The sequence below is a fragment of the Indicator indicator genome, chromosome 15 (genome assembly GCF_027791375.1).
Source record: "Indicator indicator isolate 239-I01 chromosome 15, UM_Iind_1.1, whole genome shotgun sequence".
Taxonomy (NCBI): Eukaryota; Metazoa; Chordata; class Aves; order Piciformes; family Indicatoridae; genus Indicator; species Indicator indicator.
This window is the reverse complement of record NC_072024.1, coordinates 10,833,156-10,853,469: the sequence shown is the minus strand read 5'-3', so window position 1 is coordinate 10,853,469 and position 20,314 is coordinate 10,833,156. Positions and strand designations below refer to the sequence as shown.

The 20,314-nt window shown below is 61.0% G+C and overlaps 2 protein-coding genes across 3 annotated transcripts; both read left to right on the top strand.

Annotated features, from left to right (window-relative positions):
* Positions 1-3,659: 3,659 nt before the first annotated feature.
* SLC6A8 (solute carrier family 6 member 8) lies at positions 3,660-9,104 on the top strand. Of its 2 annotated transcripts, none has more exons than XM_054387532.1 (13): positions 3,660-3,817; positions 4,201-4,332; positions 5,093-5,366; positions 5,443-5,575; positions 5,820-5,954; positions 6,047-6,150; positions 6,285-6,409; positions 6,496-6,608; positions 6,688-6,825; positions 7,142-7,244; positions 7,327-7,427; positions 7,655-7,825; positions 8,602-9,104. In XM_054387532.1, exons 1-13 carry the CDS (start codon positions 3,730-3,732, stop codon positions 8,731-8,733), a joined length of 1,749 nt encoding a protein of 582 aa, XP_054243507.1. In that variant the 5' UTR covers positions 3,660-3,729; the 3' UTR covers positions 8,734-9,104. The 2 variants fall into 2 exon arrangements, with proteins under 2 accessions (XP_054243507.1, XP_054243508.1); XM_054387533.1 differs by having other exon boundaries at positions 3,664-3,817; positions 6,315-6,409.
* Positions 9,105-12,685: 3,581 nt separating this feature from the next.
* Positions 12,686-19,395, top strand: QARS1 (glutaminyl-tRNA synthetase 1). Its single transcript, XM_054387328.1, has 24 exons — positions 12,686-12,838; positions 13,092-13,239; positions 13,317-13,426; positions 13,522-13,597; positions 14,453-14,517; positions 14,743-14,796; positions 14,983-15,040; positions 15,160-15,231; positions 15,401-15,486; positions 15,730-15,816; positions 15,938-16,037; positions 16,161-16,239; positions 16,363-16,471; positions 16,554-16,684; positions 16,809-16,901; positions 17,067-17,204; positions 17,278-17,365; positions 17,444-17,587; positions 17,659-17,763; positions 18,167-18,259; positions 18,546-18,673; positions 18,816-18,882; positions 19,076-19,201; positions 19,280-19,395. The coding sequence occupies exons 1-24, from the start codon at positions 12,686-12,688 to the stop codon at positions 19,328-19,330; spliced, it is 2,361 nt and encodes a 786-aa protein (XP_054243303.1). The 3' UTR covers positions 19,331-19,395.
* Positions 19,396-20,314: the final 919 nt, after the last annotated feature.

Below are 20,314 nucleotides of genomic sequence, written 5' to 3'. Positions count from 1 at the left end.
ACAATCAGTGTCCTTGGTTGGTTCAGGAAGGATGCTTGGCAGGGAAGGGGCTCATCTGTGTTTCAGGCTGGGGTTTGAGCTGGACAGGGAGGAGCCCAGGGCTCCCCCACCTTAGTTTCCTACACATGTCACAGTGTTTTCCTCGACAAGTGCGTCCCAGCTGGGGAACCCTGCGGGGTCGTGCTGCAGTCATGAGGTGCCAGTCCTGGAACAGTCACCTCATTGTCTGCAGCCCTGAGGCTCGGCAGCTTCCTCGCTCACCCACGGCGCTGGCCGCGTGAGGCTGACTCAGTGCCCAGCGCCGGTGGGGTGACCTCTGCTCTGGCTGGCGCTGATGACCCAGGGTTGAGGCCCACAAGCTGCTGCCTGCACCTGCCTGCTCAGCCTCCTCTGAAGTGGGTGGCCAGCAGTGAGGCCCAGGCTAGGCTCTTTGGGCCCTGGAAATCCCCTCTGGTCCTGTGCTGTTCCTTAGACCCTGAGAGACACTGGCAACCTGGCTGGGTGCCTATTCTGGGGCACAGGGCTCTGCTCAGAACAGCCCTGGCCACAGCAGCCCTATAGGCATGAGTGCCAGGCAGGGGAGAGGTGGCAGCACCAAGGCTGGGATGAGTGTGCTGCCACTGGGGTCCCTGGCATGCTGCCTACACCCTGCCCTCTTGATGGGGCTGGCACCAGCTGCTGCTCTCCAGATCATGGAACCGCACATGCTGTCAGCACTCTCTGTGCCAGGGGGCTGTGTCTCCCCAGGTATCCCATGGTCCTTTGGCCATAAGAAAATGGGTGGGCAGGATGCTGGTCTCCCTCTTGCACCCCTGCTCCCCCTCTCACACCTGCCTTCTGCTTGCAGGGTCTGCCCCCCGTGCCGTTCGGATCTGGCCTGGCCCCTGAAGGAGCCCCAGCGCTGGCCGCGGAAGGCCTCCCCGAGCGCTTCACCAGCCCTGCTGAGCGCCCGGCCCCCTCCTACAGCAGCATGGAAGAAGTTGACTAGAGCGTCGTGGGGCATCAGTCCCAGAGCGGGTGGGCTGGGCTGGGCAGTGAGGGGGGTTGGGGTTTGTCTTGCGCTCATTAAACTTGCTGAACTCCATATGCCTCCACTGCCTGCTGTCCCCTGGAATCTGCTGGTGCCTGGTACGCCTCCCTTGGGCACCATGTCCTCCCCCAGTGAGTTATTGAAGCCCCAGCCCTGGATGCCATCAAGGCGTCCTTACGGGCTTGTGGGCCCAAGTGCTGCAGGCTAGACCTCCACCAGGTTCCTGACAGTCTCCAGGTCTGGTCCAGTGTGAGATGTCCAAAGTTGTCAAGGCAGAAAGGTAATTTTGGTAACCTTAAGTTCAGTCAGGTTTGTTCCATCTTTTTGAGGTACAAGGATGTCTCTGTACAACTGCCTGAAAGGAGGTTGTTGCAAAGTGGGTGCTGGTTGCTTCTAGTAACATGTCGTAGGATGAGAGGAAATGGCCTCAGGTTGCACTGAGGGAAGATTAAATGGGATATTAGGAGAAACTTTACTGGAAGGGCTATCAAACACTGGAACAGGCTCTCTGGGGAGGTTGTTGAATCCCCATTCTGGAGGTGTGTAAAAGAGGCAGAGTTGTGATGCTGAGGGACATGGTTTAGCACTAGACCTGGTAGAGTTAAATAATGGTTGGATTTGATGATCTTAAAGATCTTTTTCAACCATGATTCCATGTCCTATGCTGTCCTCAAGGCAGAAAACACCCAGTGGTGCCCACTGAGTGACACAGCTCAGGGTCTTCCTGGCCCAGCACAGCTCCCTGGCCAGAAACAAGCAGGACAGGTGCCAGCAGTGAGGTGTCCCAGGGCTGTGCTCAGTGGCACTGGGACACTCAAGTTGGAAGCTGGCCAGAGACTCTTGATCATAGACAGCTCCTCCCAGGCACGGGCACCCTTCTGCACCCTGGGAAGGCTGCATCCTGTTCAGTCAAATGTTGGGGCAACGAAGCACTCAGGTTAGTGGGACAATGACAAGGTGAGAGCTTCAGCTCTCTTGGCAAGGGCACTCCATGGCCGTGCACTAACCACTGGCACACACTCTGACTTACCCTCCTCCAAGTCCTTCTCCCAGGCAGTCTCAGCCTGCTCGAGCTCAGGGCAAGACACTGGTGGGCAGAGAAGGAGAGCGTGGGCAGGTCTGTCATCGTGTCACCTCTGGGCATGGGCCAACACACTGATACCCAAAATTTTTCACACTACCTCCTGCCCTGGACTTCTGTCCAAACCTTTCATCCTGTGGGTGTTGCTTTGGTGCCCTGTAGCTCTGTGTCCTCTGGTGTGACTTCATACCCAGTATGAAGTCACTGCGAGCAGGTGCTCACTACAGCAGCAAGGAGCCATCCAGTGTCCCCCGATGTTCATCAATGCCTGGAGTCCCCTGGTGTGCCCTGAGGCTGGCTGCACCCTGTTTCCTGGTGTTCCCTTGGTCCGGTTCTGCCACCCTAGTGTCCGGTGTACCCTGGTGCTAGTGCAGTGGTGCTGCAAGTCCTACTACCCAGCGTTCCCCACTATGTCCTGGTATCGATGCAACAAAACAAGTCCCAGTACCGTATCGCCGGGCGTTGCTTGGTGCTGGCTGGCGGGGCAGGACTGCAAGTACTGGTGCTCTAGTGTCCGGTTTATCCCAGAGAGGCCTCTTCCCCGGCGTCCCCGGTGTGTGTCTAATCCTCCAATGTCCCTGGCGCCCGGTGTCCCCTGGTTACATCCCATTTCCCTAGTGTTCGCCGATGTCCCTAGTGCCTGGCATTCACCATGGTGACGCCCCGTCTCCTGCTGTCCCCCGGTATGCGTCATCGCCTGATGTCCCTAGTACCCGGTATCCCTGGATGCCGCCCCGTTTCCCGCTGTCCCCCGGTCCCCCGGCTCGCCCCGGTGCCGGTGCGGCGGGACTGCAAGTCCCATCAAGCAGCAGGCGGGCGGCGCATCCAATAGTGTTCGGGGGGCGGTGCGGCCGGTCGCTGCCTTCGCCGCCACCCGGTGCCGCGGCGCAGAGAGCCCCGGAGCGGCCGCGCGGCGCCGGCCCCGCAGCCCGGCTCTGAGCCGCCCGCCCGGCCCGGCCCGCCCCGCCGCGCCCCGCCGCCCTCAATGAGGTTCTTCCGACTCACCTTCAAGTGCTTCGTGGATTGCTTCTGAGCCCCCCCCAACCACGGCCACGGAGCCGCCCCCGACCCGCCCCCGCTTCCCGGCCCCCCGCGACATGCCCCCCGTCCCCGCCGACACGGCCGCCCCGCAGCCGCCCGCCGCCCCAGGACGAGACGCCGCCGCCACCGCTCCCGCCGCGGGCTCCGGTAAGCCGGGGAGGGCGGGATGAGGTTGGGGGTGTTAAGGGAGGTCAGGAGAGCCCACGGCCACGCGCGACCGCGGCGCGCCCCCTCCCGCCGCCGCGAGGTGAGTCACAGTTCTGCATTGTGACGTCACGTGCCGGCCTGACATCTGACGTCACGCCCCCACGCGCGGAGAGGGGCGTCCGGGGGGGGGGGAGGGCTTTCCCCCTTCCCCTCCGCCCCCCTCCCCCCCCCCGCCCCGTGCCTCCGCGGGTGCGCGTGACGGCAGCGAGTGCGTGTCCCCTCGCCCCGTGTTTCAGCAGCGGGGCGCGGGGAGGCAGAGAGTACGGAGCCCCCCGCGGCGGGCGAGGAGCGGACAGTGACGGCCCTGCTGGTAGGATCCCCCGTTCCCCCGAAACCGGCCGCCCCCGAGCGGGAGACATGGACCCGGCAGATGGATTTCATCATGTCCTGCGTGGGTTTCGCTGTGGGGCTGGGCAATGTCTGGCGCTTCCCCTACCTGTGCTACAAGAACGGCGGAGGTGAGCCCCGCGGCGGCCCCAGGGCGCGTGGCAACACCCCACGGCGCGTGGGAGCACCCCGCTTCTCACTCCGCCGTGTCAGAGGGGACACCTTACGGCGGGCTGCTTCTTCCCCCAGGGCAGGGGGCTCGCCTGCGGGGCTCGTGGGCCACGTCCCGAATGTCCGATGTCCCCTAGCGGGGCAGGGGTCTGCGGGGAGCCCCCGGCCACCTGCCCGTCCTGACCTACATCAGGCGGCACGGCGAGGGGAGGGCGCAGAGGAGCTTTTGCCATTCGCTGTGCCCAGGCGGGCGGGCGCGGAGAGGGAAGGGGGGGTTCGGGGGGGCCCGGGGGGAGCGGCTGCAGCTGAGCCCGGCCTGTGCGGGCCCCCTCCCCGGTTCTAGGTGTCTTCCTCATCCCCTACTTGCTCATCGTCTTCGTGGGTGGCATCCCTGTCTTCTTCCTGGAAGTGGCCCTGGGGCAGTTCATGAAGCAGGGGGGCATCGCCGCCTGGAACATTGCCCCCCTTTTCAAGGGTAACGCCGCACCCTGCATGTGCCCTGCCCGCGCCCTGCCCGTGGCCCTGCCCGTGGCCCTTGTCACCCTGCACCCTGCCCAGGGGCCCCAGTGCCCTGTGCTGGGCTGGCTGCACCCTGCCAGCACTCTGCTTGGGGCACCAGCTGCCTGCAGCCTGCCAGGGCTGGCAGCACCCTGCCCACACCCTGCCTGCTCCCGTGCACCTTGCCCATGTCCTGTTGCTGCCCTACACCGTGGCCAAGGGTGGCAGCTGCCAGCACCTCTGCCCTGGCGTGCCCCTAGAACTCCCTGCCTACGTGCTGCTTGGTGCTGCTGGTTTCCCTCGGAGCTGCTGGTGTCCTGGAGGGTGGTGGATCCCCACCTTAGCACTGTCTTGCTGCTGTCCTTGTGCTGTGCTCCACTGGCTCCCCGATGTCCTGTGCCATACTGTCAGCTGTCCCCACTCAGTCCTATTTGGGGCTTCCAGATACCCCTGTTTCATTCCTACCAGCTCCCCCCTGTCCTGTCCTGTCCTTACCAGCTCTGTCTTGCCCTGTTCCCACAAGGTGTGCTCTGTCCTGCTCGGGGCATCCAGTTCTCTACATTCCTACTGGCTCCCCCCTTCCCTACTTAAGCCTCCCCACATCCCCATCAGCACCCCATGTCCTGCCCTGTCCCTGCCAGCACCTTGCATCCCACCCCAGGCTGCTGGCTCTCCTGACCTACCAGGCTGCTGGGTGCCCATGGATGCCCATGGGCTCTGATGTCCCCATGCTGCAGGTCTGGGCTTAGCCTCCATGGTGATTGTCTTCTTCTGCAACTCCTACTACATCATGATCCTGGTGTGGGGGCTCTTCTACCTGGTGCACTCTCTGACAGACACCCTGCCCTGGGCCACCTGTGGCCATGCCTGGAACACAGAGCAGTGTGCTGAGCTCTTCCACCTGGAGCTCTGCCACAATAGCAGCACCAATGCCAGTGCTGGTACCGGGACCTTCAATTTCAGCTGCACTGACCTCGCCAGCAAGCGTTCACCCGTCATTGAGTTTTGGGAGTGAGTTTAGGGACCAAGGGGGTTTCGCTTGGGGCTGGGTAGTCATGCCAGTGCTTATAACAGTCACACTCTGCAGGAACAAAGTGCTGCGGCTCTCTGGGGACCTCAGTGAACCAGGGGAGATGAACTGGCAGATGATCCTCTGCTTGGTCACCACCTGGGTCATTGTCTACTTCTGCATCTGGAAGGGCGTCAAGTCAACTGGGAAGGTAACACTAGCAGTGGTGGGACATGCCTTGGGGCCACCAGCATGCAAGAACAGAACTATGGCACACAGCACTGCCAACTCCTGCCCTTTTGTGCTGCAGCCCACGGGAGTGCAAGACCCCATGTCCCACATCTGTCTGGGAGGTGCCACCAGCTGCTGGGGACATCCCCAAGCTGTAGTCCTGCTGGGACACCATGGCATGTGATGAAGAACCCCGGGTCTCACTGCCATCCACTCCTCCGCAGATTGTCTACTTCACGGCACTCTTCCCCTACGTGGTCCTCATCCTGCTGCTGGTCCATGGAGTGACACTGCCTGGAGCACTGGGTGGCATTGTCTACTACCTGAAACCTGACTGGTCCAAGCTGGCTGAAGCACAGGTGAGGATAGTAGGGAGAGCAGGAGGTGGCTGAGTGCTGGGCACCCCTCCCACACTTTCCTCGCCCTCCTGACGCCCTCTCTGGCGCTCCAGGTCTGGATTGATGCTGGCACCCAGATCTTCTTCTCCTATGCCATCGGGCTGGGTGCCCTGACTGCCCTGGGCAGCTACAACCGCTTCCATAACAACTGCTACAGGTAGGACTGTGCTGGCTGTGTACCAGCTGTCCTCCCTGGTGTGTCCCCCAGTGTGTCTCTCGGTGTGTCCCTCCGTGTCCCCCTGGTGTGTGCCCCCTTGTCTCCACAGCACCCCCGACCCACTCTGCCTGCAGGGATGCCTACATCCTGGCTGTGATCAACAGCTCCACCAGCTTCTTTGCGGGCTTTGTTGTCTTCTCCGTGCTGGGCTTCATGGCCTCTGAGCAAGGTGTGGACATCTCCAAAGTGGCTGAGTCCGGTGAGTGCTGGGCAGTGGGTGGCCACTGGTGCTGTGTCCCCTGTGTCCCCCTCTGCAGTGGAACTTCTGACCCTGCTCTCCCACAGGCCCTGGGCTGGCTTTCATCGCCTACCCCAAAGCTGTGACACTGATGCCCTTGTCCCCACTCTGGGCCACGCTCTTCTTCTTCATGCTCCTTGTGCTGGGGTTGGACAGCCAGGTGCAGTGGTGGGCAGGGGGACAGGGATAGGGAGGGGACAGGATGGCACGTTCCCACTGAGCCCCACTCTCTGCTGCAGTTTGTCGGTGTGGAGGGTTTCATCACGGGCATCCTGGACCTGTTCCCCCAGCCAGGGGCTGGCTCGCTGCGCCGTGAGCTCACTGCTGCGGTCTGCTGCATCGTCTGCTGCCTCATCGATCTCTCCATGGTCACGCAGGTGGGGGATGTGGCAGGGACACTAGCCAGCTGGCCCCATGCAGGTGCCCATTCCTGACCCTGGGATGGCACCTCCTGCTGGATCCTAGCATAGGGCAGGAGTTCCCTGGGGCTGCTGCATCCGTGGTGTTGGGAGGTGCCCATGGCATGGATGCCTGTAGTTATGGAGATGGGAAGCACAGGGGTGTCCATGGCATGCAGGGCACCTATGCCAGGTGGGGCACTGACACTGGCAAGGCTATGCCTGTGTAGAGGTGCCTGTGCCAGCACAGAGCAGCCAGGCAGAGCTCCGGTGATGTGCATCACCATCCTGGCAGGGCGGCATGTACGTGTTCCAGCTCTTTGACAACTACTCAGCCAGTGGGATCACGCTGCTGTGGCAGGCTTTCTGGGAGTGCGTGGTCATTGCCTGGGTCTACGGTGAGGCCAGGGGGATACGGGGGGAGGACACAAGGGACATGGGTACCCCACAGGGGCCTGGCTGATGGCCTTCTCCCTGCAGGTGCTGACCGCTTCATGGATGACGTGGCCCGCATGATTGGCTACCGGCCCCTGCCCATCATGAAGTGGTGCTGGGCTGTGGTGACACCGATGGTCTGCATGGTGAGTGGGGACACTGCCCCGGCTCTGTGCCACAGGCACAGGGCTCCCCCTGGCGGCTGCTTTGGGCATGGCAGCCATAGGGCGACACACGTCAGGGATGTGTTTTGGTATGCATGTGAGGGTCAGAGGGTGACAAGTGTTGGTACTGTAGGGTGATACGCATGGGGGGGTGTCTGGGGCTGCTAGCCCTCTACCCTACAGGACCTCACCCTCTTCTTTCTACTCAGGGCATCTTTGTGTTCCACGTGGTGAACTACAAGCCGCTGACATACAACAAGACATATGTGTACCCATGGTGGGGGGATGCTATCGGCTGGGTCCTGGCACTCTCCTCCATGCTCTGCATCCCCTGCACTGTCCTCTACAAGCTCCTGCGCTGCAAAGGCTCCCTGCGTGAGGTGAGGGCAGTGTGGTGGGGGCTGTCTTGCCTCTGTCCCCAGGCCAGCTCAGCCATTCTTGTCCCTGTCCCCCTTTCAGTCCTTTCCCCAGCTCAGGCATATTTCCATCCCATTCAAATCCCAGTGCTGTCCACATTGCCATCTCTGTTCCATCTCCAGTCAAATGCTATCCCTGCCCCTATCCCTGTCTCATTCCTGTACAGTTACCATCCCTGTCCCCATCTCCATTCCTGATTCATTTCCAACGTCGCCTGAATCCTGTCTTGGCTTACATCAGTCTCAATCCCATCTCCATTCGAATCCTGTCCCTACCTCCATCCCCATCACTCTCACTCCCAGCCAAATCCTGTCCCTGTCTCCCTGTGGTTGTCTCAATTCCATCCCCATCTTCTCCCTGTCCCCATGCAGTCCCAGTCCCTCCCTCAATCCCCTTTCAATCCTTTCCCCGTCCTAGTTTAACCTCCATCCAAAACTTGTTCCTCTCCCTATTGGTTTCTTCCAGTCTCACCCACATCCCATCCTTGCTGACACCGCTGTCTTAATGTCGTCACTGTCTCTGTCCCATCTCCATCTCATCCCCATCCCTGTGCTATTCCTCTCTTCCTCACTCAGTCCCATTTCAATCCCTTCCTCATCCCAGTCCCACATCTCTCTCATCCAAAGCCCACCCTTATCCCCACCTCAGTCCCATCCCAGAGCAGAGGGGAGATGCACCATGCCAGATCCAGGCAGTCCCCAGTCTGCTATCCCTGGGTGCTGACATAGGGTTCCCACAGCGCTGGCAGCTCCTGACTACTCCAATCTGGGGCCACCATCACCTGGAGTACCTGACACCTGAAGCAGAGGCCAAGCTGCTGGCCCCGGAACCCCCCAAGGAGAAGGCGACACTCTTCGAGACTGTGATCTGAGTGTGGGGAGGGTCATGCTGCTCCTGCCCGCCATAGCAATAATGCCAGCACTGCCTCCCACCCGTGCTGTCCTGTGCCCCCTGTGCTGCCCTGGCCCCTCACTGGCCTTGCCACAGAAGGGGTGCATGACAGCGAGGTGGAGGGTCACTGGGGGCTGCGGGGCCAGAGCAGCTGCAGGGAGCAGGAGGGTTCCCCAGCACTGGGGAGCGTGGGGGGGGCTGGCAGGGAGGCTGCGGGCCAGGGGAGCCAGCGGGTCACCCCTTCTCCGGCCCCCACCGCAGCCCCCGCAGTCCCCCACTCACTAACTGCTTCCTGTAGCGTTTGTCTGGTGTAACCCTGACCGCCCCGACATCTGGCAATAAACTGGGAGACCCTGGCAGCCCTGGCACTGAAGGCAGGGGGAGGCGGGTACTGGTGGTGGGCAAGATATGGGATGACACCTGCCTGTCAGGGACACAACTCAGGGATGTAGGGACACCTGGGTTTCTCCCTTGGGGTGACTCAGTGGGGAGCTCCCAGAGGATGTGGGTTCCTGCAGGCTCTACCAAAACTCTAGTTCCCTAGTGGGACTGGGACAGCCCATGCAGTCAGGGCTGGCCCTGCTTCCTGGCCCTGCACCTGCCCCAAGGTGCCCAGAAGCTCTGGGGGTCCTGGGTGTCCCCAGCCTAGAGCAGAGGCTGAAGGGATTAGGTCAGGATCCAGCTTTACCCTGCTTGGGAGCTGCTTATGTTAATTTACAGGCTTTCTGCTGTGCTGTGCCACAGGGCTGGGGAGGGCTGCAGAGATAAGGGGATGCAGCAGTCCCTGGGCCCAGGCATGTACCTGGGAGAAGTGAGATGCTCAACCTGCCCCAGAACTCTTGAGCTGCCACAGCCTGGCGACAGTGTGATGCCAGCCATAGGATACCCTGTGCCTAACACTGGCAGCTCCTGGGGAGGCAAACTCCAGCTTGTGCCATGGGAGTCCCTGGCATGTTGTGCTTGGGGTGGCTGCCAGCCATCCCTATGCCCTGGCTGACCATCAGTCCTGTCCATGCCCAGGACTAGCATTCATCACCCTCTACTACTGCATGGTGGCCCCAAGCAGTCTGTGGCTGTCCTGCCTCTGGAGGAACAAGGGTGCAGAAGTGCCACCACCTGTCTGGTCCTATCCATCCTTGGATGTGAGGGTTGGATAGTGGGGCCATGCCAGGGCGGCCATGTCCTGCACCCAGCCAGCACCAGGGTGCTGGAAGAGCTTGTCTGGGGACACCATCTTACCCCACCAAGATGCCCTCTCACCCCTCCAGGGTGAGCTGGCAGTTCCTGCCCCACCGGCAACACACACTGTAATTACCAGGGGCAGGGCAGGAGCATCAGAGATAATTGGGGGTGACTCGTTAGCATGGGAGTGCCATGTGCCCCAGGTGTGGCAAGACTTTCCAGAAGAGCTGGTCTGCAGGACCAGTTGGCATCCTGGTGTGCTGGATGCTGTGCAGGTCCTGTCTGACTCCTCACCACTGGAGCAGGGCTGGGACTGGGTGTGGGGTTGAGCACCGTCATCACCTTCACTTCATGCTGTAGCACACCCTGGCCCCACCACCCCCATAAAAGGCACAGCAGCAGCTGGCTGGTGGCAGGACACTGACAGCGCAGACGTTGAGAGTGCAGGGACTGGACAGAACTGCACAAAGGAGAGGCAGAGAACGAGGGATAAGGAGGTACCAGGCGGCCCCTTTGCTGGCCCATAGGTTTCCCATAGGACACCACACAAAGGGGTTTGACACACGGGCCCCAGCAGGGGCAGGTGCCCACAGCACCATGAACCGGATCACAGTGTATGAGCGTGCCGATTTTGAAGGGCTGAGCCGGGAGTTCACTTGTGATGTGCCTGACCTGCATGAGCTGGACTTTGGAAACTGCATCGCCTCACTGAAGGTGGTGGGGCAGCCCTGGATTGCCTACACAGACCCCAAGTATGAGGGGGAGCCACATGTCTTTGAGGAGGGCGAATATCCCTCTGTGGAACGGCCAAACAGCTTTTCAGCACTGCGTCTTGTGCACCATGACTTGGGGGACCCTCAGATCATCCTCTATGAGCAACCCAACTTCCAAGGCGCCTGCAAGGTGGTGACGGAGGAGACCAACTTGGCGTATGGATACTTCAATGACAGGGTGGCCTCACACGTGGTGCAGCGAGGGGTCTGGCTGCTCTACCAGCACCCTGGCCGGGGTGGTTGGCACTGCCTGGCATGGCCTGGTGAGCGTCTCGCTGACTACGGACCCGAGCTGAACTTCCAGTCTCGGCTGTCCCACCTGCGCCCGCTGCAGCCTGGGCGGCCTCTGGTCTCCGCGCGGCTCCTCTGGGAGCAGAAGCGGGTGGAGGCAGAGCGGGAGGTACTGGTGGATGAGATAGAGGGGGTGAACGAGACAGAATCAGAGCAGGTCCTGGCGGCCAGCAGCAGCCGGGAGTACAGCACCACGCTCTGGCAGAGCTTCCATTTCAGCAATGCCACCAGCCTCAAAGCTGGGCTCTCCTTCACACTGACTGTGGAAGCCTCCAATGTCTTCACAGTGCAGAAAGGATGCAGCGAGTCTAGCACCCGCCGGCAACGCGTGGAGGTGCAACTGCCGGCTAAAATTCCCCCGCGCACGGCACTCAGCATCCATGTCTTGCGGAAGGAAGTGACACTCTCCGTCCCGGTCCTGCTCACCATCACACAGAATGAAGCTGTCAGTACGGAGATGGGCGAGTACCGCAGCGTCTCCGGTACCAACATCAGTGCCCGATACAGCTTGAAGCCTCTTCCGGCTGCAGGCAGGGAGCAGACACGGAAGGGACAGAGCTAGTTCTTGGCAATGGGATGGCGCTATAGCAATGTGTTTTCAGTGGTGTGGGACCCACAGGGACACCAGTGCTGCATACCAGACTTACCTGTGGAGTAACCAACACTCGACCTGATGATGCCTCCTATTGCTAGGTATTGCCAATAAACCACCTTCCTCAACCGCTTGGGTCTGCTGCTGATGGAGCCAGAGTGGGAGCAGGCTTGAGGGAGCTGGGAGACACTGGCATGTGGGGATAGCTGGGGATATCAGGCTGGGAGAATGAGAAGAATACCAGGCTTGGGAGGGCAGCGGAAGAATTGGGGGATACCAGGTCGAAGGAGCAAGGCAACACTGGACTCAAGATACATCAGCACCGGAGGACACTGGGCTGAAGTGAACAACAGGCATGGGGTGCAGGATGACACTGGGTTGGGGCAGCTGGAAGGACAAAGCAGGTAGGGAAATAGGGGAACAGCAGGCTGCGGCTGAAGAAAGGGAAAACAGGCAACGGGAGCTGGGGGACATTGGGCTAACCTGGTCCTGCACACACCAGGCTGGGGAAACCGGACATTGGACTCAAGAGTACAGCGGGCCAGGGGAGCAGAGAGTGAGGCAGCTGAGCAGACGCCAGTTTGGAGGAGACGGGAGACACCGGACCAGCCTAGCCACGCAGACATAGGGCTGCGACAGCCTCTGCGACTGTCTGGGACCGTCCTCGGGGTCGCCTGGGGGTGGTCAGGGACACGGGAGGGCGAACCTGCCGGTGTCAAACGGGGCGGGCTACGGCGGCCGGGCGGGGACAAAGCTGGAGAGGGTGGAGAGCGCACGGAGGGGCGAGGCCTGGAGTCGGCAGTGAACCCGCCCGCGAGCCCGCCCGCGAGCCCGCCCCCGAGCCCGCCTCAGGCCACGCCCCCCACGTGGCTCCAGTCGCCGTCGGTCTCTTTAAATGATGCAATCGGCCGCACACTTGGCCCTGTCCCCTACGCGCCTATTCGCGGGACCGACGCCGAGTTCCCCATTCCATTGGCTTAGGCGAGCCTTTCTCACTGTCGATTGGCTCGACCAGTGACGGAGGCATGCCCTCACATCTTCGATTGGTCGGGCGCAGCTCCGCCCCCCGAGCGGGCGCTGGCGGCGGTGGCGGCATGGCGGCGGCGGCGGCGGCGGCGGGGACTATGGCGGCAGAAGCGGAGGAAGTGCTGGGGCTCTTCACCGGCATTGGCCTCAGCGAGGCCAAAGCACGGGAGACGCTGCGCAACGGGGCGCTCAGCGCACAGCTCCGTCAGGCTGTGATACAGGTGCGCCCGCCCCCTCCCCTCCCCCCCCCGATCTCCCGTCCCTTGGTTACCCGGTTCCCCGGTTTGGCGGCGTAATTCCCCGGGACCCCACCCCTTCTTCGGGACCCCATCGCCTGTCACGACCTCCTCTCGATCTGGCCGAGCAGTCTCAGACTTTGGCAGTCCCTCCCGCCACCGTGCACCTCCCTGGGGCCGCTGATTCGCCGGGGCTCAACCCTGGGCCAACCCTCACATTTCCCCGGGGCGGCGACAGGCTCGGAGCGCGCTGGGCCCGACACTGGACAAAGCCACCGGGACACTGTTGTACAACGCGGCTGCCCGCCTCAGGGACCCGAAGCACCTCAGTTTCCTCGTCGGCTACATCGCCCGTCGGGAGATCCTCACTGACTTGCAGCTCAGTGGTACTGTACGGTCGCGGTACTCCCTCCGGCCCGGGTGGGGAGCGGGGCCCCGGTCCTCACTTCTACTCTGTCCCCAGCCGCTCTGGAGTACGTGAGGAGCCACCCGCTGGAGCCCCTGGACGCAGCAGACTTTGAGCAGGCCTGTGGTGTGGGGGTGCATGTCACCCCCGAGCAGATCGAGGAGGCAGTGAGTGGGGTCGCTGGATGGGATGAGCTGGCAGCCCCTGGTCTCACACTCCCTGTCTGCCTGACTCACCCCCGTGTTCCTGTCTCATTCCCCAGGTGGAGGCTGTGATCAACAAGCACCGAGCAGAGTTGCTAGCAGAGCGCTACCACTTCAACATGGGGCTGCTGATGGGTGAGTGTGAGTGTGGGGCATCGAGGCAGCCCCTGGCTGGCACTCCTTTTCCTCCTTGCAAGCTAGCCCTCTGCCATGGGCTGCCCTAGCTTCAGCTGCTGCATTGCTGTGACAGCTAGCCGTCATGCCCTGTGCCAGTGTGATGGTTTGAAACTCTCTTTTTAATTTTTCCTTGCAAAGTTCAAAACAGAGAAAGTGAAAGAGTGTAAATAAGTCGCTATTGGGTGTAAGAAAGCAAAATAACAATTGTTCTAAACACTTCCATTGGATAGATAGAAATGTTTAAGAACTATTACCCAAAACAAAGTGGGCACTCTGCACATTCTGCGTTCTGCAGTGGGGGCAGTTGCTGGGCTGTCTGGCTGCTGTTTCTTCTTCTCTTCTGGCTGAAGGTAACACGTACTGACCTTGGCAGCTAAGTTAACAACTTTCTGCTTAACTAACTCTGCTTCTCTGTCCAGGGGGGTCTGGGGGGAAGCTCCTGGGAGAGAGAGAGGCCCCTTTGGGAGGGTCCCCTTGGGGGGAAGCAAAGGGAGCTTGGTTGTGCTTTTCTGTTGATTGTATATATTTGTAAATGTTGTGAATTTTGTATATTTGTACATATTCATTGCATTTCATCGTAGATTGTAGACTCTGCTTGTAAATACAGCCTTCATTTGCTTCCAGACTGGGCTAGCCTGGTTACTTGTTGGTGGGGGCGGAATTTCAGCTCACACCGACACAGCCAGGGACAGCCCTGTGCCAAGGGCTGCCTGGCTGCTCCAGCTGCTGCTCACAGCGTGTTGCATCAGCAGCCCCAGCTGAAGCCCCCTGGGCTTGGCTGTGCCCCTCGCCCATAGGGTGCTCTGTCTATAGGGGAGGCACGGAGCCGGCTGCAGTGGGCTGATGGGAAGACCATCAAGAATGAGGTGGACCTGCAGGTGGGTGAGAGGGCAGCAGGTTGAGTGCCACTTATGGTGGTGGTCCCTGTTGGTGCCATGATCTGTGTGGGAGCTGCTGGCCTGTCCTGTGGGAGGGCCTGACACTGGGGACAGCTTGCCCTAGGCAGATGCAGGCAGGGAAGAGGAGGGTAACAGCTGAACTGGACTACCTCCAAGCCTTGGGGCACTGGGAGCTTCTTCTATTTCTGTGTCTCTGTTTTCCAGGTGCTACATTTGCTGGGCCCGAAGACAGAAGCTGACCTGGAAAAGAAACCAAAGGTGAGGCTGGGAACTGGAATGGTATTTCCCTGCTGAGTGTCCAGGCAGGATCCCAAACAGCTGCTCTGGGCCCAGCTGCCACTGTGAGCATGGGTCTGAGGAAGCAGTAGGGGCAGCTGGCAAGGCCAGGAGGGGAAGGTGTTTGCCAGGGCTTGGGTACTCAGGATACTGTGCTGGTCCCTGCAGGCTGCAAAGGCACGTGTGATCCCGGCAGAGAAGCAGAAGGTGGCTGTGATGGAGAATGGTAAGAGACTGTCCTGCAGACAGCTTCCTCAGCCCCTCAGTTCCTGGCTGGGATCTATCTCTGAGCTGGGCTTTGGGAACTACAGTTAGGCCTCTGCTCATCCCTGTCTCCCCCCACAGGTGAAGTGGGCACAGAGACACGATCACTGCTGGAGCAGCTGCGGGGAGAAGCCCTCAAGTTTCACAAGCCAGGTTAGTGCAAGGAGCTACTGCTGTGTGCAGGGCTGCTGCACTGACTCTGTGCCTGGCCACTGCTCCCCATGCTGTGAGGCACTGGTCTGGCCCCATGTCCTTCCCCACCAGCTGCTGGCCTTGGTTCAGTGTGGGCAGTGCTGCAGCCCTGAGCATTCTTTGCCCACAGGCGAGAACTACAAGACAGAGGGCTATGTGGTGACACCCAACACCATGGCTCTACTGAAGCAGCACCTGGCAATCACGGGTGGGCAGGTGAGGCCATGCCCCCCAGATCAGTGGTTCTCTGTAATGGTGGTACTGCTGCACCAGGCTCCATCTTAGTGGGTGGGGTCGCTGGGGGCACAGCCACAGCTCACCAGGGGCTTGGCCAGAGGTAGTACCCATGTGGCACAGGGGGCTCTGTGGGGTTACTGGGGACTTGTGTCAGTGCACCTGCTGTCAGGGAGAGAACAGTCTCCTGCAGAAGGACAGCCATGTCCCTTTTTCCCCCTGGAGGTGCGGACACGGTTCCCTCCTGAGCCTAACGGGATCCTGCACATTGGCCATGCCAAGGCCATCAACTTCAACTTTGGCTACGCCAAGGTGAGCAGCACAAAGCTGGGTTGGCACCTCTCTCCAGCCCCTACCTCTCCCTGCTGCCTGGCCACTGGCCTGGCCCTGCAGTCCTTCAGGTTGTAGCTGCTCACTTTGCTCCCATCCCCAGGCCAACGGTGGTGTGTGCTTCCTGCGCTATGATGATACCAACCCTGAGAAGGAAGAGGAGAAGTACTTCACAGCCATCCGGGAGATGGTGGAGTGGCTGGGTACAGCTCAGGCTGAGCAGGGCAGGATCAGGCCAGGCGCTGCTGGGGACATCCCTGCATGCAGGTCCTGCTGCCGGGCCCTGGGGGTGCCTCCAACCCACTCTGTTTCCCTTGCCCATGCAGGCTACCAACCCTATGCAGTGACCCATGCATCAGATTACTTTGACCAGCTCTACACCTGGGCCCTGGAGCTCATCCGCAGGTTAGCATGCCGGGGCAGTATGGATGTGCTAAGTTGGCACAGATCTCCTTCGTCATGTCTGGGTCTCCTTCCCGCCCAGGGGATGGGTTGTTTGTGTCTGCTGACAGCGTTTCCCCTCTGCAGGGGACAGGCCTATGTCTGCCATCAGAAAGTTGAGGAGATCAAGGGCCATAACCCACCACCCTCACCATGGCGGGACCGGCCTGTGGAGGAGTCACTCCTACTCTTTGAGGTACTCCTGGCTGGGGCCAGGCACTACATGACTGTGCGGTCCAGGTTCATGGCTCAGCCAACAGCTTCCCCCCACTCCACAGGACATGCGAAAGGGCAAGTTTGGGGAGGGGGAGGCCACGCTGAGGATGAAGCTCGTGATGGAGGATGGGAAGATGGATCCTGTTGCCTACCGTGTCAAGTTCACTCCACACCACCGCACTGGGGACAAGTGGTAGGGAGGGCCTGCAGTACCCTGCTGTGTGTAGTGAGTGTGGGTCTGCATCTCCTGGGATTGAGCAGCTGTTGGGAAGGGAGCAGCACTGGGCTGTGTCCTGAGCTGACTCTTTGCTTTGCAGGTGCATTTACCCCACATATGACTACACACACTGCCTCTGTGACTCTATTGAGCACATCACACACTCCCTCTGCACCAAGGAGTTCCAGGCCAGGTGAGCAGGACCTGAGTCAGGGCTGAGCCATGGGAGGGCAGGGCAGCTCTTGCAGAGAGCAGCTGATTATGCCCCAGGGACTGCTGAAGTGCCGGGGGACAGTGTGTCCATGGGGCTGGGGGCAGGTGCGAGGCTGAGCCAGGCTGTGTCTGTACTCCCTTGCAGGCGCTCCTCCTACTTCTGGCTATGCAATGCACTGGATGTCTATTGCCCTGTGCAGTGGGAGTATGGGCGCCTGAACCTGCTCTACACCGTGGTCTCCAAAAGGAAGATCATCCGGCTGGTGGAGACGGGTGCCGTGAGGTAGGAGCAGGGCCAGAAGCCAGGGTGGGTCTTGCCTGGGGCATGCCTGCCTCTCACACTGATGTTTTCTCAGGGACTGGGATGACCCACGGCTCTTCACACTGACAGCCCTGCGCCGGCGAGGCTTTCCTCCTGAGGCTGTCAACAACTTCTGTGCTCGGGTAGGTGCCAGGGACAGGATGGGATGTGGCAGGTGGATGCATCCCCTGGCTGATGTGGTGACACAGGCTGTCCTGCAGGTTGGTGTGACAGTGGCCCAGGCAACAATGGAGCCACATCTGCTGGAGGCCTGTGCACGGGAGGTGCTGAATGAGCAGGCTCCCCGCACCATGGCTGTTTTAGAGCCCCTCAAGGTCACAATCACCAACTTCCCTGCCCCAAAGGTGAGACTGCTGTGAGCTGGGGTGGGAGCGGAGTTGCCCAAGGTCAACATTCACTCAGTTTTTCTCCCTAGGCACTTGAGGTCCTTGTACCCAACTTTCCAGCTGATGAGAGCCGAGGTTTTCACAAAGTGCCCTTCCAGTCCACTGTCTACATCGAGGAGACAGACTTCAGGGAGGTAAGATGGGCCCACCATGCTGTACTGCCCTTGCTCTTGGGAGCTGCAGCTCAGGCAGTGATAGTCTGGCTGAACTGGGAGTGGCACTAGTGCTGCATGGGGCACAGGCAGGTATAAAGCATCCAACTGCAACTCCCAAACGTGCCAGCATCTCTGATGGGCACCAGAGAAACATCCACTGACCTCAGCCTGGCCAGGATATGTCCAACCAATGGTGCCCACACCTGGTTTGTGTGCTGGGGAATGTCCAGCAGCAATGTGGGAGTTCAAACAGCCCTGGATGCACAACCCCTGAGATGGCAAGAGCAGGTGGGGAGATGCAGTTGTGGGGACAGATACATGCTTGAGTGAGGACCAGTTGCCCATACTGAGACCCCTCATGCAGCCATGAACTCTCTCCCAGGAGGCAGACAAGGGCTACAAGCGCCTGGCCCCAGGACAGCCAGTGGGGCTGCGCCATGCTGGCTATGTCATCACTGTCCAGAACATCATCAAGGTGGGTTGCTCTGGGCACTGGTGACATTTAGTTGAGATGTGGGGTATGAAGACATGGCTGTGTTCCACCATGGAAGGGCAGCAATTGTCATCTTGGGTCACGTGCTGTGAGCACAATGTGGCCATAGGCTGTCTGTTCAGCGTTCCCTGCCAGCCCTGTGCCTTGCATAGCAGGGAGCAAGGCGGCCCTGAGCTGAGGGGCTGGCGATTTGGCCCCAGAGCTGCTCTGTGGGATGGGACTGGTGCCTGACTGCTGCCTGATGGCTCAGCTGTCTCCTTTCGCCCAGGATGCTACTGGGCATGTGATTGAGCTGGAGGTGACCTGCACTAAGTCAGATGTGGCAGAGAAACCCAAAGCCTTCATCCACTGGGTGTCGGAGCCACTGGTGTGTGAAGTACGTCTCTACGAGCGGCTGTGAGTACCTGGCTACCTGCAGAGTACACAAGCTCTGTACAAAACCTCACAAGGGGTTTTGTGAGCCACTGCCCCATAGCTGCTACAGGGCATCTTGTCCTTTCAGCCATTAACTTTGTGATGAGACTCTGCCTTACGACAGGTTTTTGCACAAAAATCCCGAGGACCCATCGGAGGTGCCTGGTGGCTTTCTGAGCGACCTCAACCCTGTGAGTAGGGGCAGGAGGTGGGGTTATGGGCCTGGGGGGAGCTGGTGGCCTCTTTTGCCCACACCTCATGCACCCACTTCCATGTGAAACTCTACTCTGCCCTGGGCAGGGCCCTGCTGTGTTCCAGTGGGGAGTGCAGCTGTAGAGGGGGCAGAGGGGCTGGAGGAGCTAGCTGAGCTGGTTTCCCTGCCAGGACTCCCTGCATGTGGTCCGCAACGCCCTGGTCGACAGGTCCGTCCTCTCTGCCCAGCCCTTTGACAAGTTCCAGTTTGAGCGGCTCGGCTACTTCTCTGTGGATCCTGACAGCAAGGAGGGGAAGGTGAGCTCTGGGGAGGGGGTTGTGGGGCTCTCCTTGCTTGCTCTGGGGCTCAGTGCTGACACTCTGCCTCTTCCCCAGATGGTGTTCAACCGGACAGTGACACTGAAGGAGGACCCTGGCAAGGCCTGATGGAGCCAGTGCTGCCACCCCACCCGTGGTGCTGCTTCCTCAGGGGTCTCTGTGCACCTTCCATGCCTTGGTGCAGCCCCCTAGGGCACACTATGGCATTGCCTCAATAAACAGAGCATCCCAGCCTTGTCCCTGTACTGTCACTGACTTGGAATGCAAGAAGTGGGGCTCTCATTAGCCGCCGGGGGCTAGGGATCTGCTCCTGCAGCTGATGCTGGATGCAGCAGCTGCATCTGCCCCCACCCGGGACCGTGGCGCCGGGCTGGGGGTTGAGGGTGCCAGGGTGGGATGGAGGAGGGTCTGCAGGGCCTGCCGTGGGCCGTGGTGGGTGCGGGCAGGGGAGGGTGTGCACACTGTGTACAAACACCGCCGGAGCGCCGGCTGCCCTTAAGGTGGACTCGCGTGCAGTGGCCTCCGCCCGGTCCCGGGATGGGATCAGGGAAGAGCCCCCGCGGAACCGGCGTGGCCCAGCCTGGCCTGAGCCTCGTGACAGGGGTCCCAGCCCTGCCGTGGGTGGGGGTAGGCTCTGCGCGGCCTCACGGGCCACCTTAAGATACACGGGGGACGGGGAGGCCGCGCCGAGCACATGTGCACGTTAAAGCAGCCCCGGCTCGGCCCCACCGTGCGGGCGCACGGTTCGCCCCGGACGCAGGGACAGACCGCATCCCCCCCTGCGGTACCAGTCACAGGGGACCCCAGCGCCGGGAACCGCTGCATCGGGGTCTCGTCCACTCGTACGGCGGTGCAGTGCCTCGACCCGTTCGCTGCGTCGGGTTCGCGGCCGGGTCGCACTCGGCTGGCGCCCAGCAGCCGGGCAGACTGCATGGGGACCCCTTCGCCGGCGGCGCGACACAGCCACGTGTGCCGGTGGTGCCCCGAGCCCTACGGCCGCCGGCGGCGCCTGTCTCCGCCGCCTCCATCGCCACCCCTCCCCGTGTCCCGGACCCGCCAACACACAGCATCGCGGACCGCCCCTTGCGGAGA

Bases quoted from the DNA above. Each gene is read 5' to 3' on its own strand.
- SLC6A8 (XM_054387532.1), top strand. From the start codon at position 3,730: ATGGATTTCATCATGTCCTGCGTGGGTTTCGCTGTGGGGCTGGGCAAT. The intron at 6,826-7,141 runs GTGGGGGATGTG...CCATCCTGGCAG, and splicing joins ATCTCTCCATGGTCACGCAG to GGCGGCATGTACGTGTTCCA. The intron at 7,245-7,326 runs GTGAGGCCAGGG...TTCTCCCTGCAG, and splicing joins GGTCATTGCCTGGGTCTACG to GTGCTGACCGCTTCATGGAT.
- QARS1 (XM_054387328.1), top strand. From the start codon at position 12,686: ATGGCGGCGGCGGCGGCGGCGGCGGGGACTATGGCGGCAGAAGCGGAG. The intron at 17,205-17,277 runs GTAGGAGCAGGG...ATGTTTTCTCAG, and splicing joins GTGGAGACGGGTGCCGTGAG to GGACTGGGATGACCCACGGC. The intron at 18,674-18,815 runs GTGAGTACCTGG...GCCTTACGACAG, and splicing joins GTACGTCTCTACGAGCGGCT to GTTTTTGCACAAAAATCCCG.